A 15,011-nucleotide genomic window follows, 5' to 3' on the forward strand; every position below is an offset into this window, starting at 1 on the left:
GCCACATTTTTTATTAATCGTGCCTTCTTTGCAACATTCTTTACTTTGCTCCATTCTTTATTTTTTTTTTTTTTTATTAAGTGCCTACTCTTCTCCCATTTTTACCTGAGTTTATTTTACTTCGTTGATATTCTTCAGACATCTTACCGTGCGACTGTTTAGTATAATTAGATATTTTCTGTGTTCATTGTAAACTAATGTTCTTTTTCTCTCTCTCTTGCAGGGCGGTGAGCGAATAGTATGGGAGTACCACAATGTGACACTAACGAGGGTGTCTGGTTACGGGTTCGGTATTGCTGTGAGCGGCGGAAGGGACAACCCTCACTTCACCAACGGAGATCCCTCTATCGCAATATCAGACGTACTCAAGGCTGGTCCAGCGGAGGGGAAGCTGCAGTAAGTACATATTTTATCCTGTCCCTGGATGTGATTAGAACATATTTTTCTGTACAATGAGCTATTTAGCTTTGCTGTTTGCAATTTCTGTCTATACAAGTGGGAGCAAGAGACAGTTGGATGATGAAAACTGATAGCAAACGTTGCTTTTGGAAAAGGGAATGCAGTTCAGTAGAAGTTGAAGATACTACACCTTCCCCGCTTCCCATACATCAACGTTGATGTCACCTCTCATTCTATGACCTTTTTATGAATTTCATTCTTTGGACAGAACCAACAAAGCTGTCGAGCTAATACTTTCATGCGTGACTTTAGAATCACCCTGTGTTCGGCGCTTGGCCTTTGTGGGATGCTTGAATAGCTGTCTTTGATGGAGTCCTCTGGGGGGTGAACAGCTTCTTTGTCGTCCCGTTCCAAGTGACCTTGGCCATTGACGGAGAACTCGGCGTGCAACCGGCTTGACGTTCAGCAAGATGGAATTTCCGGTCGTTCCCGCTGGCGTGGATTTCTAGAACCGTCGTGTAATGTATCTTAGTTGGGCGGATCATTACGAGGATTTTTTTCCAGATTGCGTGTAGTAATTGGCAAGGAACTGGTTGGGGGCAGCCTGTCTGATTTCCGCACATGGCGGACACGTAACAAACACTAGGAGGAAAATAGGTTGTTTTTTTTCAGGGGGTGCAGTGACTCAGAGGAGTCGATGGAAGGCACTGTTTGTTACTCATCCTTCAAAGCGTCCTCCAGCGAGAGATTGAACCAAACGTAGTGACTACATAATTAGATTGTCAACACTGGTTTCGGAAATGGGGACGCATTCCGGTGGTTATTTGCTTTATCAAGTGAGGAGATTGCGCCCGTAGGATGGATCATCCCCCCAGAGCCTCGAGTTTAAACAGTGTGGAGGGGATCAATGCCCGCCTCAGACGGTCTTCGGTAGGTGCCGGCGCTTACAGTAAAAACAGACGAGAGAAGAATAGTGATGTTCCCGGACGGGAATTGTCTCCACGAATAGGGAATTTTGGTGAGGGAATGAAGGGAAGCAACGAAAGAAACCTTGAATTTGCCTGCTCTACTTCAATGTTTTCTTTTGTGTTTAGTTGTCTTTTTCGGTTGTTTTAAGGTTCGAAAGTGTAAATTCAACTTTAGCTTATGGTGTACGTACACTCCTGTTCATATATAAAGTGACACATTTTGTAAGACGGCAGTTGGAAGTACCGTGCGTTCATTTCGATCTTCAGCCGAGAGATCGGGAGAAGCGTGGTCGGCGGCGCTGACGGAGATGCCGACATTTGCGGCCTGCAATGCCCGCTTATTTTTATGGACATATGCAGACAGTTATATAAATATTGCAAAACGAGCACTAACCTGTGTTATAAGAGTTGTTCAAAGTGATGTCCACCTACATTCACACATTCCTGGTATCGTTTGATGAAATTTTGATACACACGCAAAAGTTCTTCTTCCGTAATTCTTCCAAGTTCTGCCCTTATATCTTTTAGTTCGTCGATGCTATGAGGGTTATTTCGGTAGACTCTATTTTTTAAGGTTCCCCACAAATAATAGTCACATACGGTAAGATCTGGCGAACGTGAAGGTCATAAACCTCTAGAAATTATTCTGTCATCAAACACCTCCCTTATAGCGTCCAAAGAATCAGCGCCGGTATGGGCTGTGGCCGAATCTTGTTGAAAATACCCATAATGTCTCTCATTATCTGATAACAACTGAAATTTAGAAGTGATAGCGATGTTATAGCAACTGCCGAACAGTTTTTTGCAGACCAAGAGATTTTTTTTTTTGAGGGGTTAGAGAAGTTGGAACGACAAAGTGCCAAGTGTGTAGACCTTCGGGGAGAATACGTTGAATAGCCTGAAACTTTCGTGCCTGTAGCTAAAGTCCTTCCGGGTCGGGTCGAGAACTTATCAGCCCCCTCGTAATAATAAATAATGTGTTCCAAAAACCGGAAAAAATATTAATAAAGAATTAAAAAAAAATATGTTTAATAAAGTTTTATAGCCGTGTATATTTTGTCATTTTTAATGGGATTGTTATTCCATGCGTTTATATATATATAATATGTGTGTGTGTGTATGTAAAGAAGAGATGGTCAAATGTGTCAAAGAATGCATCACTTCCCGCTGCACAGTGAGAATATTTTGAACACAAGCGGGAAAGAGACTATTCAACAATTTTGAAGGTGATTGAAATAGCAAGATTTTTTTAGGAGAAGGGGGAAGGAATGTTACAAGCTAGTCTGATGGATAGAGAAAGAGATAATAACGTATCATGTGACTGTGGAGGAGTTCTTGAGAAGTACTGAAAATAAGGGAGCATAGTTCTGAAAAGTAAATGAGCTGTAATCGGCCAGAAGGTTTTATCAGGCTTTATTTACTCGGGGAAGTAGAGGGGTAGACAATGAATACATTTGTTCCTTTATATATATATAATATCTTTCATAAAGTACAGTCCTTTGAGTATAGGATTTCTGAACTTGATGGGGAATTTTTTGGGCTGCAAAGGGAATTCCTCAAGTTTCGAAAGGGGAAAAATCCAGTCCGCCAGGAACATCACCGGGAGGAGGGAAAGATAGCCAACACGAATCGAGCTGAAATTGTTTCAGTTTCTTTTAAAGTACAAATTGCAGAGGTTGGCCAGATGGTTCCTGTAGACATTTGGGAAATTCCTCCCATTTCCAGTCTCGCAAATCAGACCAAACAATTTTTTCCCCAACATTTTTGTCTGGTTCGAATCTGGCAGCATTGGCCCCCTCTCCTGTATGTCGCGTCTTTTATCGGGAGAACGGGAAAGGAAGAGGAAAAGCTGTTCCGAAGTGTGTATAACAATGGGATTTTGGCGTGGATTGTTGCTCGTTTGAAAAACGGAACTGCTCGTTCAATTTTTCTCTCGCTCTGAGGAATAGGTGCTCCCCATCTGTTAAACTCTTTATTTATTTATTTATTTTATTTCTCTTAAGTTTGTAAGAGTGTAAGTGAAGTGAAGAAATTCAATAGTAGCATGTTTTTTTGTTTTTTTTTAAATATCCGAGCTATTATATCTCTAGGTTTTAACACTTTTATTTTGTATTTTACTTGAGACTATGCAGGATTGTATACCATGCAAATCCCTAAACGAGTTATTAATAATAATAAGTTCATCGTTTTTTAGTGCTGAACACAGCAATTGCCAAATACAGCACCATGTCAACTATTTCTAAAATTAGTTCAAAGCACACCATAAGGACAATAATATCGTTACGAGCTAAGTTTCTATCCCAAGGCTGGTCCCTGAAGATGCAATTGGGGCCTTAAAACATTAGTCGTATTGGATTTCACCCTCTGTATTAGAGGGTAGGACCCGTTGACCAACGTTAAGTGACTGAGTTTATTGTTTGGAAAGCACTCCAATATATTATTAAGAGGGAGAAGTTAGGGGAGAAGGATTAACACCATGAAGGGGCAGATACTTATCTCCGGATCGCCTGGACGCTGGAACGGTCGGCTGGGCGCTGGACCCGCTGACTGGCCTGAGGCGTCTCGCCTCTGGACAAGCCCCCGGCTTGGGCTCCACTGCTCCTGGGCGGCCCTGTAGACGATTCTCCCCGTCCGGCACTGTCGCGCTCTGGCGACCCGATCTCTGTCCTTGGCGTGCTCGTTGGCTTCTCCTCTTGAGGCCGGTTGTTAGATCTATTCCCATTTATAATGCTCTCGGGAGTTGGGAAATGCTTAGGATAGGTTTTCCAGGTATGGCCGGTAACGATATAAATTAGTAAAGGTAAAAAGGTAGTTCCTGTACATGTAACGTGTCGATTTTACAAGTGCCACTTTCGTCTGTGTGCCATCTCCAGTGAAAATAAACGTTTTAATGCTTTTAACAATACATCACATACAGTAAGAGACTTCGTGGAGAGTTTTCGAACACAGATAACGACCCCAGCATAACAAAAACATGAATTAGTTGAGGCTTTTGCAGACAGAGTTTTCGATTATTCTTTTAAACCCTTGCGGCACGTTCGCTCATAAAGTGGGATGAAATACACTGGCAGCTCCCTTCCTCCCGTATGCGAGGGTCCCGAAGGAAAGTGGTTGCCAGGGAGTCATCCATTGTTCCTTTTATCCGTATCCGGGAGCGGCAAAAATGATTGCCTTCCTCCATGTAAGGCAAATCAATGCAGGGTTACCGAAAGAAGATTCCTGTTGCTCCGGTAGTCATCCGGGCGAATAATAATGGAGTTCCCTAATGAGCTGTGTCGAGAGTGGCGTTACGCTCCGAGTCGAGTGGCTGGTTTAGTATAGAGTTACCCGAAACGAGGCTTCCCTAGTTTAGAGTTACTATTTTTGTTTACTAAACAGTTCGGCTGGAATGAAACTGCAACGCAGTAACGCCAAACTTTCGTTTCCACAATTACAGAACGTTTCCAAACCTTGATCGCTTCTAATATGAAAACCGGAAGAGATATTTACATCGGGTTTTCTGCATTACTTTTTCCTTTATCGTCAATTCATTGTAAAGAGAGAATTCTAGAATGATTTAATGAATGGCTCAAGTCGGCGATTTCTTTTCCAGAATGATAATTACTATAAACTGGACGGGGACAAGGGGACACTTACCCTCCCATTTTTAGGTTTATTAAAGTTTCTAGTGATGGGTGGGTATCTTCGTTAACTTCCTGAGACCTGATGAACAAAGCAATAACGAGTAATATTTATGATTTTACAAACATAACAGTTATTTAGATATTTAACGTATAATCATGTACACTATTTTTACGGGATTAAACACTTTTTTGAATCTGCCCCCCCCCCTCCAAATCAAGTTAAGCTCCAAGTTGTTCTGCCCCCCCTCCCCCAGAGTTGGGTCCCAAGTTACGCCCATGGGGATAATACACTATGGTAGGATTATAATTCGCAGTTTTGTGACTAACGCCGTGCTAATCTATGGTTTGCGATCGTGAGGGGTATTATTGTACAGCACTCACTTAAATCTAAGAATAGAGATTTTATGAGAAGTAAAAAAACGTTATAGCTATATATGTGGCTTACAATCTTGGTTCGCAAACTAGCCGTCCAGAATTTTGTCAGCAGATAACATGTACCCATACAAACCCTGATTTTTCGCTCATGCTGTACGGTCAGCATTACACGTGCATGTTGTTTAACTGCGAATTAATTACCTCCCCCAGGTTCTATACACGGGAAATTATATCCTGCCATACACGCACTCATATATGTCTTAATGTATGAGTTGCCGTCAATAAAGGCGCAACTTCAACCATTTCTGACGTTCACCGTACTATTAATTTTTGAACTAATTACACAGCGTTGCTAATGAGCTGCGCTTTCCTCCAAGGCAGGGTGAAGGGGAAGGGGGAGACGTTCCTCTCGACACTGAAGCACTGCGGGTGACGCTTTGCGAATCGAGCGGGAATTATCCTTATTTATGGCCAATAGAGCGAGTGCATAAAGAAGTTCAAGAGGTCTCTCTCCGGAGATCATTTCCCCGGCCCGTTCTCTGAGTGGAAACTGAATTTTGAGCTCCCAATATTTCACCCTCTTTGCTTACGTAATAGGTTCAATATGCAAATTTAATATGGAGAACATTCAAACTCCATTTCTGCGGAAGCGTTCGCTTCAGGGGCCTGCCTTGCATTTTTCTTTCCATTCCTTCTTCAGCATTCTTCTCCTGGCGCTCCTTTCTTTCTCTGTTAGTTTCCAGCAATCGTCATGGAATCAAAAGGAGCGGGGAATTTGTGTTGGAGCGCCTGACCCACTTAGCTTGGGGAAAATTGCAGAAATTGAATCCTAAGTAAAATAATTGTTTAATTGGCTGCAGCCATTTAACATTGTATCGCGGGACTGTCAGGCGTCCATGTCTCACCCACTTCTGCGTAATGAAAGGCATCGAAGCTCAACAAGACACCTGAACTAGGATAAGGTTCCTGTTTCGGTATCTTCGCTGTCCATTGTTCTTGTGTTACCCCCCCCCCCCCCCACGCGCTTCTTTTTGCCTAATGTACGGAAATATTAATTTCGAAACATTATTGGAAAACGTACCTTTATTATACATCCATATTATTTTAGAATTAGTCCCTGAATCTCGTGCCGGCGAAAATAGCTCACGAGTTAACACACCCCTACTTAATCTCTTTTTTCGATTCGATAAGGAGACCAGCCGACCTCCGCCGCAGGGGGTCCGGGGTTCGATTTCCAGCATGGGCATGGGTGTTCTTTGCGAGTGGCCTTCCATCATTTTCAACGCATCATCCCGATGTGACAGTTAAGCTACGCTGGGTAATAAAAAAAACCAATCAAACGATAATGAGACAGGAAAAGTGAATGGGTAGTCGCAATGTTTTTCGTGGCCAGTCACATTTAATGTACCTGTAAATACCACAACAAACATTGCAGTTGGGCTGAAAGCACTTTTATTTATCTAGTTTCACTTTTTACTGGAATGGACCGGTCGACCAGTCATTAACTTCTGATTCGGCAAGGCTACAATCAGCGTTAATTTGCAACTCCAAAAGAAAAGCGATAAGCCTCTCTGTTGACAGAAATGTCACTACATTTCGGAAGTATAGCTAATTTTCACAGCAACAATTTTTTTTTTTATTATTGTCATGCAGTTACGATAACACCGAGACGCGGAACCAGAACGAGAACATGACACATTCTTAGCATGGCACTAGAACGAACAGTATTGCCTTAAAAAAAAAAAAAAAAAAAAAAAAAAAAAAAAAAAAAAAAAAAAAAAAGATCAGATTTCTTTATTTTCTTCCTTCGATACGAGAAGGGAAAAAGGAGAAAGAGCTGGATTATGTTTCTAATAAATTTCTTGCCTCTGTTCTTCTCGGAAGACGAAATTGTTATTGATCCCGAGGAGAAATTGCCTCGCTTTTGCTAATGGAAGGCACTTCGCCACCATCCACCTGTGCACTCCCTCTTTCCGAAGCAATGCTGCAGCACTCCCTTCCCTGCCATATCTCACTGCGCGGATCCTTCTTTCTCGCAAGCGATCCGCCGCACATTATCGACATCTACACGCTCCTCTTCATTACTGTAGCACCTGCGGTTTGCGGGAGACAAATTGGATCCGCTTCCACGTGTTTCTCCCTTATCTTCCTTCCCTTCCTCTGGCCCTTTCTTGGAGAGATTCAGACGAAGATGTATGAGCTGCTGGGGCTAATAGGAGCGGCAATAATGACGCCCTTCAACTTCTTGGGGAAGGAGGCAAGGACCGACACGGGGAGAGTGCCAATAACGGCACAGGACCAAACAAATATACCAGGGTGACGTTGAGAAGAATTCCAATCCAAGAATGTCTTCAAAGAAGCAAGACAGCTGAAAATACTTTGAAGAGAGATAATGGTAATCACACAAAGAATCAGGTAGTGAGCATCCCTTCATGAAGTTCATCATATCATCACTCATCTTCATCGTCGCGAGTAGCCAAAGAGGCAGAAAAGCGACGTAAAAGAACATAATTCAATCAATTAAACCCCCACCCCCCTTGGCCCTTGTACCTGTCTTCTCAAACACAGCCTATGGATTCGAGATTTGATTTGATTTATTTCCGTTCGTTTGATCATTAGTACAAAATGTATAATCAGACCCGGATTTCCCAATAGGTCTCATAGGCCCGGGCCTAGAGCGGCACTTTGGTAGGGCCGGCACGATTGTTTGTTTTAAATTTATAAGGAATACCTAATTCTCGGATGGCCTCTTCTATTTCTCCGGACATAATGTAGTTGTATTGTAAATATAAGTTAACGAGGAATATTTCTTAAGAGATAGGCTAGCAGGGCTCGGAACTAGTTTACTAATTTGTTGTTTTAGTTACCGACGTTGTTGTTTCGAATGCACAGTATTGTGCTGAGCCGGGTCGGTGATTGCGGCAAGAACGTGGAGCCTGCCGCTTGCTTTTGAAAGGCAACACAGGCTTGGCACCGTTCCTAGTTACTGCCTGCATTAGCCGCATATCAAAAGCATGTGATTCGCGTTGAATTGTTGAGAATTAAATTGTCGGCCCAAGGGTTTCGCATTGTACTATTCTACTGTTAGTTAGTTGCTCGAGAATATTATTCAAGAAGTAGGTGGTGTGTCGCGTCTCGCGTGTGTCAGTGTCCGACGTGCGTTTGTTGGTTTTAAAACGTCATTACGCTCATTATGAGTGATCAAAGACTAAGACTCAATGGGTCACAATACAAAAAGAGAAAGATGAAAAGCAGGAAGCACTTCTGAAGAAGGTTACGAAAATCAGTTATTTTTTTAATACAGAAATGTAATCAGGAAAAAGTGAAAAAAAGTGCCGTTCATGAGCCCAGTGTGTGTTCTGTCAATTCTACAGATGTTCCTCATGCAATGAATCTCAGACATCGGCATCAGTCATCAGTGGCGGATCACCTAATGATTCTTCAGTTGCAATGGCCAACTCTGGTAAACTTGAAACTAGTGGCAGTGTTAGCGTAAGTGTTACTGAAAAAACACAATCTAGTGCCAAGTACAGACCCAGCATTGTGGAAAATTGATGAACAAATTCGTGACTACGTAGCTGTCCATGGCATATACACTGGCTGACAAAAAAAGTGAAGCACCCAGAAGGAGTGGTCGAAGATTACCCAATTTCGGTATACCTGCATACCATTGATGTGTGAGTAAATGATTAGATGTACAAGGATATGTAATGTGTAGAACGCCCACCAGAGGGCATTTGTGATGTCATCTCCTGTTGCTGATAAGGTGGGACCAGTCACCTGCTGTGAGTCAGACAGTGCAGCACGAAGTTCAGAGAGGAAAACGAAGCACCGACGATGCCTCTCAGACGCGTTAGACAGCCGATCCAGCAATTGACAGCATTTGACAGAGGCCGCATTGTGGGACTGCATGAGGTGGGTTGGTCGTATCGGGCAATTACCAGGCATGTGGGCCATTCAGATGTCACAGTGGCCCGATGTTGGGATCAATGGGTACATGAGGGCAACCATGCACGTCGTGCAGGTTCAGGTGGGCCAGGAAACACCACCCCGTGGGAGGACCGTAATATGGCGCTCCAAGCAGTGCGGGATCCCACAACTTCGGCACCCGTCATCCAAGAACATGTACTGGACACTCTACAACATCCTGTGAGTTCCCGCACAGTGTCTCGATGACTCGCATCCGCCTGATTCGGGTCCTACCGCCCCATGCACCGGTTGCCGTTGACACCACAACACCGACGCCTGCAGTTGGTAGGGTGTCGTGCTCGGGAGGCATGGACAGAGGACGATTAGCATCGCATCATGTTCAGTGATGAGTCCCGCTTCTCCATGACCTCCGATGACCATCGTGTGCGGGTGTGGCAGCGTCGAGGGCAGAGGGCACATCCTGCCTACATTGTGGAGAGACACACAGGTGTGACCCCTGGCATCATGGTGTGGGGAGCCATTGGATATGCATTCAGGTCACCTCTAATAGTGCTTCGTCAGACTTTGACGGCACAGCGATACGTCACAGGCATTCTGCGTCCACACGTCCTACCCCTTATGGCACAGCACCCTGGGACAGTGTTCCAACAAGATAATGCACGCCCACACACAGCCCATGTGTCTATGGACTGCCTAGAGCTTGTTGAGGTCCTCCCGTGGCCAGCACGATCCCTGGACCTCTCCATCATTGAACATGTGTGGGATGACATTGGACGGGGACTCCGTCCTAGTGCCAACCTGCGGGATCTGGAGGGACAGCTGCAACACCTGTGGACGAACGTACCTCAGGAGAGGATCCAAAGGCTGTTTGACACAATTCCGAACCGAATAAGGGCATGCATTGAGGCCAGAGGGGGTGCGACACCCTACTGACCTGGCGCCACCATTCCACCTGTAACTGCCAACGGCCTTGACTCTTGCATCCTATATTGTAATCAGTTCAATAAAGGTACATGGACTTTCAGCATATGTAGTTTCATTCACGTCCAATCACTCCTTCTGGGTGCTTAACTTTTTTTGTCAGCCAGTGTAGCTTTGTTACATTTTTTGTATGATGGTATGTACCTATCACTTAAATAAAGTAAAAATAATAGTCTTCTCTGAAAAAGAAGGTAAATGTTAAAATGTAATTTATACAGGGAGTCCATAAGTCCTGCAAAAAACTAAAACTCTATAACTTGAAAACTATTAAGTTTATTAACAAAATATTTTGTGTGTGCTTACAGCAAGGTTCAAAGTTTATTTCGTGCTTGTTAGGTTCATCGCCAAACCTCCAATTGTGCACCATTCACGTCCAAACACTGTTGCAGTCTTTTTGTGAAACCGAGAATTGCGTGCTGACGGTGCTCTCCTGGGATATTCAGAATCACATCTCTTATTTTTTCTTTAAGGTCATCCAGATTAGCTGGTTTCTGTGAATACACCTCGATCTTTACATGTCCCCACAAACAATAATCGCAAGGTGTCAAGTCTGGTGATCTTGCAGGCCAAGGGGTGGGGCCTCTTCGGCCAATCCATCTACCTTGAAATTGTTCGTTAAGAAACTGCCGAACTTCAAGGGCAAAATGCGGCGACGCCCCATCTTTTTGCATGTGGACGTCATTGATGATGCTTAACCTATTAAGTTCTGGCACAAGGAATGTCTGTAGCATGTTCAGATAGTTGTTGCCATTTACCGTGTCTTCCTCGAAGAAAAATGGACCAATGATGTGGTCCATTGAAATCGCACACCACACATTCACTTTGGGACTACCCCGAGTTTGCACTTCAAACTCGTGTGGATTTTCAACCCCCCAAATTCGGCAATTGTGCCTGTTCACTTTTCCCGACACATGAAATGTGGCCTCATCTGAGAACAGAATCCGAGACAGAAGGTCACCATCACCTTGTAAACATGTAAGCATTAACCCACAAAACAACATTCTCATGTCACAGTCTTCGTCTTTCAGATCGTGTACAAATTTTAACTTGTAGGGCCATTGGACATTAATATTTTACTTATTGCTGTTTTAATATTTTTTTAATATATTAAAGCTCACCCGGTGGAGGCACATAGTGGTTCGGATTCCACTTTAAACTGTAGGTCCAGTGCCGATTAGCCTTACTGTGCATAAAGTGGACTTAAAACAGCAAATCAATCAATCAACCATATTATAGCTCTTTATTTCTTGTGGTACTTGTCGTAGTACCCCGAATGGAGACTGTTACCGCTCATAACTTTATTTCCTTGAACAGATTGTCAGCATACAACAACTTCAACACGACAGTAGTTTTAACTACTCTCGCGAGCGTTGAACTTGCTAGGCTGGCAGTGTGTTTGGAAGATTAACATCAGCTCAATCGAATACCCATGCTTAAAATATCGGGATGGCGATGTGTTTACCCAGAGGTTTCAAATGATTCTGTAATACGGAGATTAAGTTTGAGGGGTTTCAGAGTACCAAAAGAAGCATACAAGCATTTTGAGCCTGTGGTTAATTTAGGTTACATTCTCTATTCTCACTAGTGTTTTGTGTATCAGAGGAAATGCCATTGACTGATTTCTATTCTCGGACAGCGCACGAATAGAATGAAAGCTACTTAATGAAGTGTTGTTCAAATTCACACACCAGCCCCGAACGTGTAAAACTATTGTAGTTACTGAAATGTTCGTAGCATTGTTTACTATCAATTATGCTAGTTCTTTAAATATCGGTAGTTGACAGAAAACGACGTACCTTCTTTTTAAAAATCTGCATCGTTATACGAAACATGGCGAGGAAAAGTTGCTTGTCAACATGATGGCTGCGGGAAAAGTTTTTTTTCCTTGTCCTAGAAGTTTTCTTGAACTTTTAATTGGAATCAGTGTCGGTTTGAATTTCGTGTTGACTTTTCCCCAAGATAACGTAGCTGACGTTGTCAGAGCTGACAACCCCCCCTTTCGGTTAACTGGCCGAACAACCAGCTGCGGTACGATGCGCTAACGATGCCTCCAATTTTTCATCTTTTGTTAAGGTTACGCGCTAAATTTAATAACTAATTAACTCAATTAACTCAACTGAACTGAGCTTAGCAACGCAACAACGAAGAATCTCTCGCCTCACCTGCTGGGCGAATTAAACATCACATGAAATATAATACGGTCAAGATAAGTGCCTAACAGTCGGAGTTACCGAGAATAAACATAGGAGGATATGATTTTAAATACCTGAAATGACGTTACATAATACTACGGTGTTTCTGAATATACACATATATTAAAGCACAGATAAATACACATTACATATTGCCCTCTTTCACTCGATCTCACATTCATTCTCTCATTCTATGGCATATTGCGACAATATGACAAATACAAAGGTTAGATTATTTACTACTTTGACCATACTCTTACTATGTCTTGGCTACATTGCCTTTTACAATTTATCGTTTAGGATTTTAAGTATAAAGTGAATAATTGTTCCTTGTGCGAACCCCTTCTATCTTTTCTGAAGGTATAAATATATTTCATGAACTATCGTTTGCGGCTAACATAAACTCTGATCTTTAACATCTTTTCCGCCGGAAAACAGATGCCTAGGGATGCCATAGCACTGATTTAAGTTATGCAATGATTTGATTTACGCAGATTCGCGGTAGATAGCCGTCATCTTTCTCACACACGCACATGGTTGGATCTTACCTTCGCTGCATTCCCTCTGACCTGGGTTGGGTGAAAGTGGTCCTACAGTTTTGGAAGGCCTCCACTCTCCATTGTTGCACCTCGCGGTTATCCTGGTTGGCGAAAGTGGATCAGTCGGCAGCTCCATCTGGCATCATCGGATCCTGGCTTCACTCGTTCACTTCGCAGGGACGTCCAGGACGGTACACGCCCACTGTCGACTCCATACGGCAACTTGCGCAATAATAGGTCAGTTCTTCGCGGTCACTCGTAAGTACAGATACGTGACTTGGGCGATGAGACGAACATACGCGATTAGCCATTCGCGGTTTCACATGGATATCAAATGTTATTAACTTTCACTACTTTGGACGTTGTTTCGGACGATTGACACGGGTGGACGTGTCTGGCGTTATTCTCACATAACCACACGTATGTGCACGGATGCGTAGACGGCGAAGGGGAGAACGACCCCCTGGTTCTATTCTGCTCTACTCCATGGCTCTGAAACACTCACTCGAGGAAAAACAAATCCACACCACGAGTCTGATTGCGGCTCGCAGCTTGGTCGCGCGTAGCTCACACTCCGGTGGCGATTGTAGGCAAAACTGTGGCAAAACTGTGTCTCGCTATTCCAAATCATCCCTTTTATTCCAGATTTGAACGTAGTGACGCGCTACCCTCTATGATCAGGTGCTTGTTTATTGTTTCTGGTGCATTGACCGTTGTCCTCCTATCCTGGTCAATGCTCACTCGTCCTTAACCCCTGGGAGCAGCCCCTCGTGCAGAGATTAGGCTAACTCTTCCTCCATTGTATTCGACACGTTCAGAGAGGCCAACTCAGTAGGGTTCCGTCTTCTATTCAATCCAGCGATGAATCTTTAATAAATCATAACTCCCGTATTTCTGTTCTGATTAGGCTCAAATCTTGGAATCAGTACTTTCATGATGTGGTCTTCCGCTGGTTAAAATCTCATCCAATTCGGTCCATTGGTTTAGAAGTTGCATTTTTCTTGATATTCCCCATAAGAATGCATGTAAATCCGAATTCGGGCGAAAAACGGTGGTTGAGCAAGCTAGTGCTGGCTAAGACAGTTCGCTAGACACCTGTATTCGCGACGGATATTAATATTTCCAATTGCAATTAATTCCTACTAACGGGCAATTAGATTAATTACTTGTCACTCAATATTTGACCGTTATAAGCTGACGTTGTCAGAGCTGACAACTCCCCCTTTCGGTTAACTGGCCGAACAACCAGCTGCGGTACGATGCGCTAACGATGCCTCCAATTTTTCATCTTTTGTTAAGGTTACGTGCATTACCAGATAATACGAAGTCCCGTAAGAAACTCCTGAAAGGTATGCAAGTTTCCTGACATTAAATGGGGCTTGGAATGGAAAACTTCACAAAGTCAGTCTCGCCACATTGTTTGCAAGGACACGAATGCAGCCATGGTCTTTCGGACATGAGCAGTCAGTCGGATCAGGACTTAAGATTTTTCGTGTGCATTTATCGGCAACAACTCTCTCACTCTCCCCCCTCTCTCTCTCTCTTCGCAATGGTTTTCTACAAAAAGTGAACATCTTCCATTTTGGACCCACCCATATTATAAAGTTAAATATACCCTTATCTGTGGTTAAATGCCGGCATATTGCGGATAAAATACGTAAATTGACAAGTTTTCAAAACCTGCAACATAATTTTAACTAGCGTTATTTGGTTAGAAGGAACTTGGCACGAGCGACATTGTTTCATACTGTATGACGCCACAGCGACAAAGCAAGTTGTAATAGCCCACAGTAAAAATGCTTTTAAGAAATATACAGGTACCCCATTTTTTGTTGGTTTAAATGTAAAATTTTATTTCCATAAAACAGGTTGTTGATTATTTGCAATTATCGGATTCTGCTCTCATTTTTTTTTTTAAAAAAAATAATCTTACTTTCGGGTGACCAGACTGGTATCCCAAGCTTTTTTTTTTTTAAAAAAAAAGATCCTTTTTATGTACAGATA

General features: G+C 43.1%; 1 protein-coding gene across 11 annotated transcripts in view; it reads left to right on the plus strand.

The window, feature by feature from the left end:
• The window catches only part of LOC146000248 (tight junction protein 1-like), a 424,918-nt gene that overhangs the window by 338,708 nt on the left and 71,199 nt on the right, over positions 1-15,011 (plus strand). For all 11 annotated transcript variants that reach the window (XM_083137770.1, XM_083137760.1, XM_083137717.1 and 8 more), the window contains exon 2: positions 224-396. In XM_083137770.1, the coding sequence (XP_082993896.1) occupies positions 224-396 (173 nt within the window). The remainder of the gene's footprint in view (positions 1-223; positions 397-15,011) is intronic.

The sequence above is a fragment of the Lepisma saccharinum genome, chromosome 1 (assembly GCF_977018435.1).
Source record: "Lepisma saccharinum chromosome 1, izLepSacc3.1, whole genome shotgun sequence".
Lineage (NCBI taxonomy): Eukaryota > Metazoa > Arthropoda > Insecta > Zygentoma > Lepismatidae > Lepisma > Lepisma saccharinum.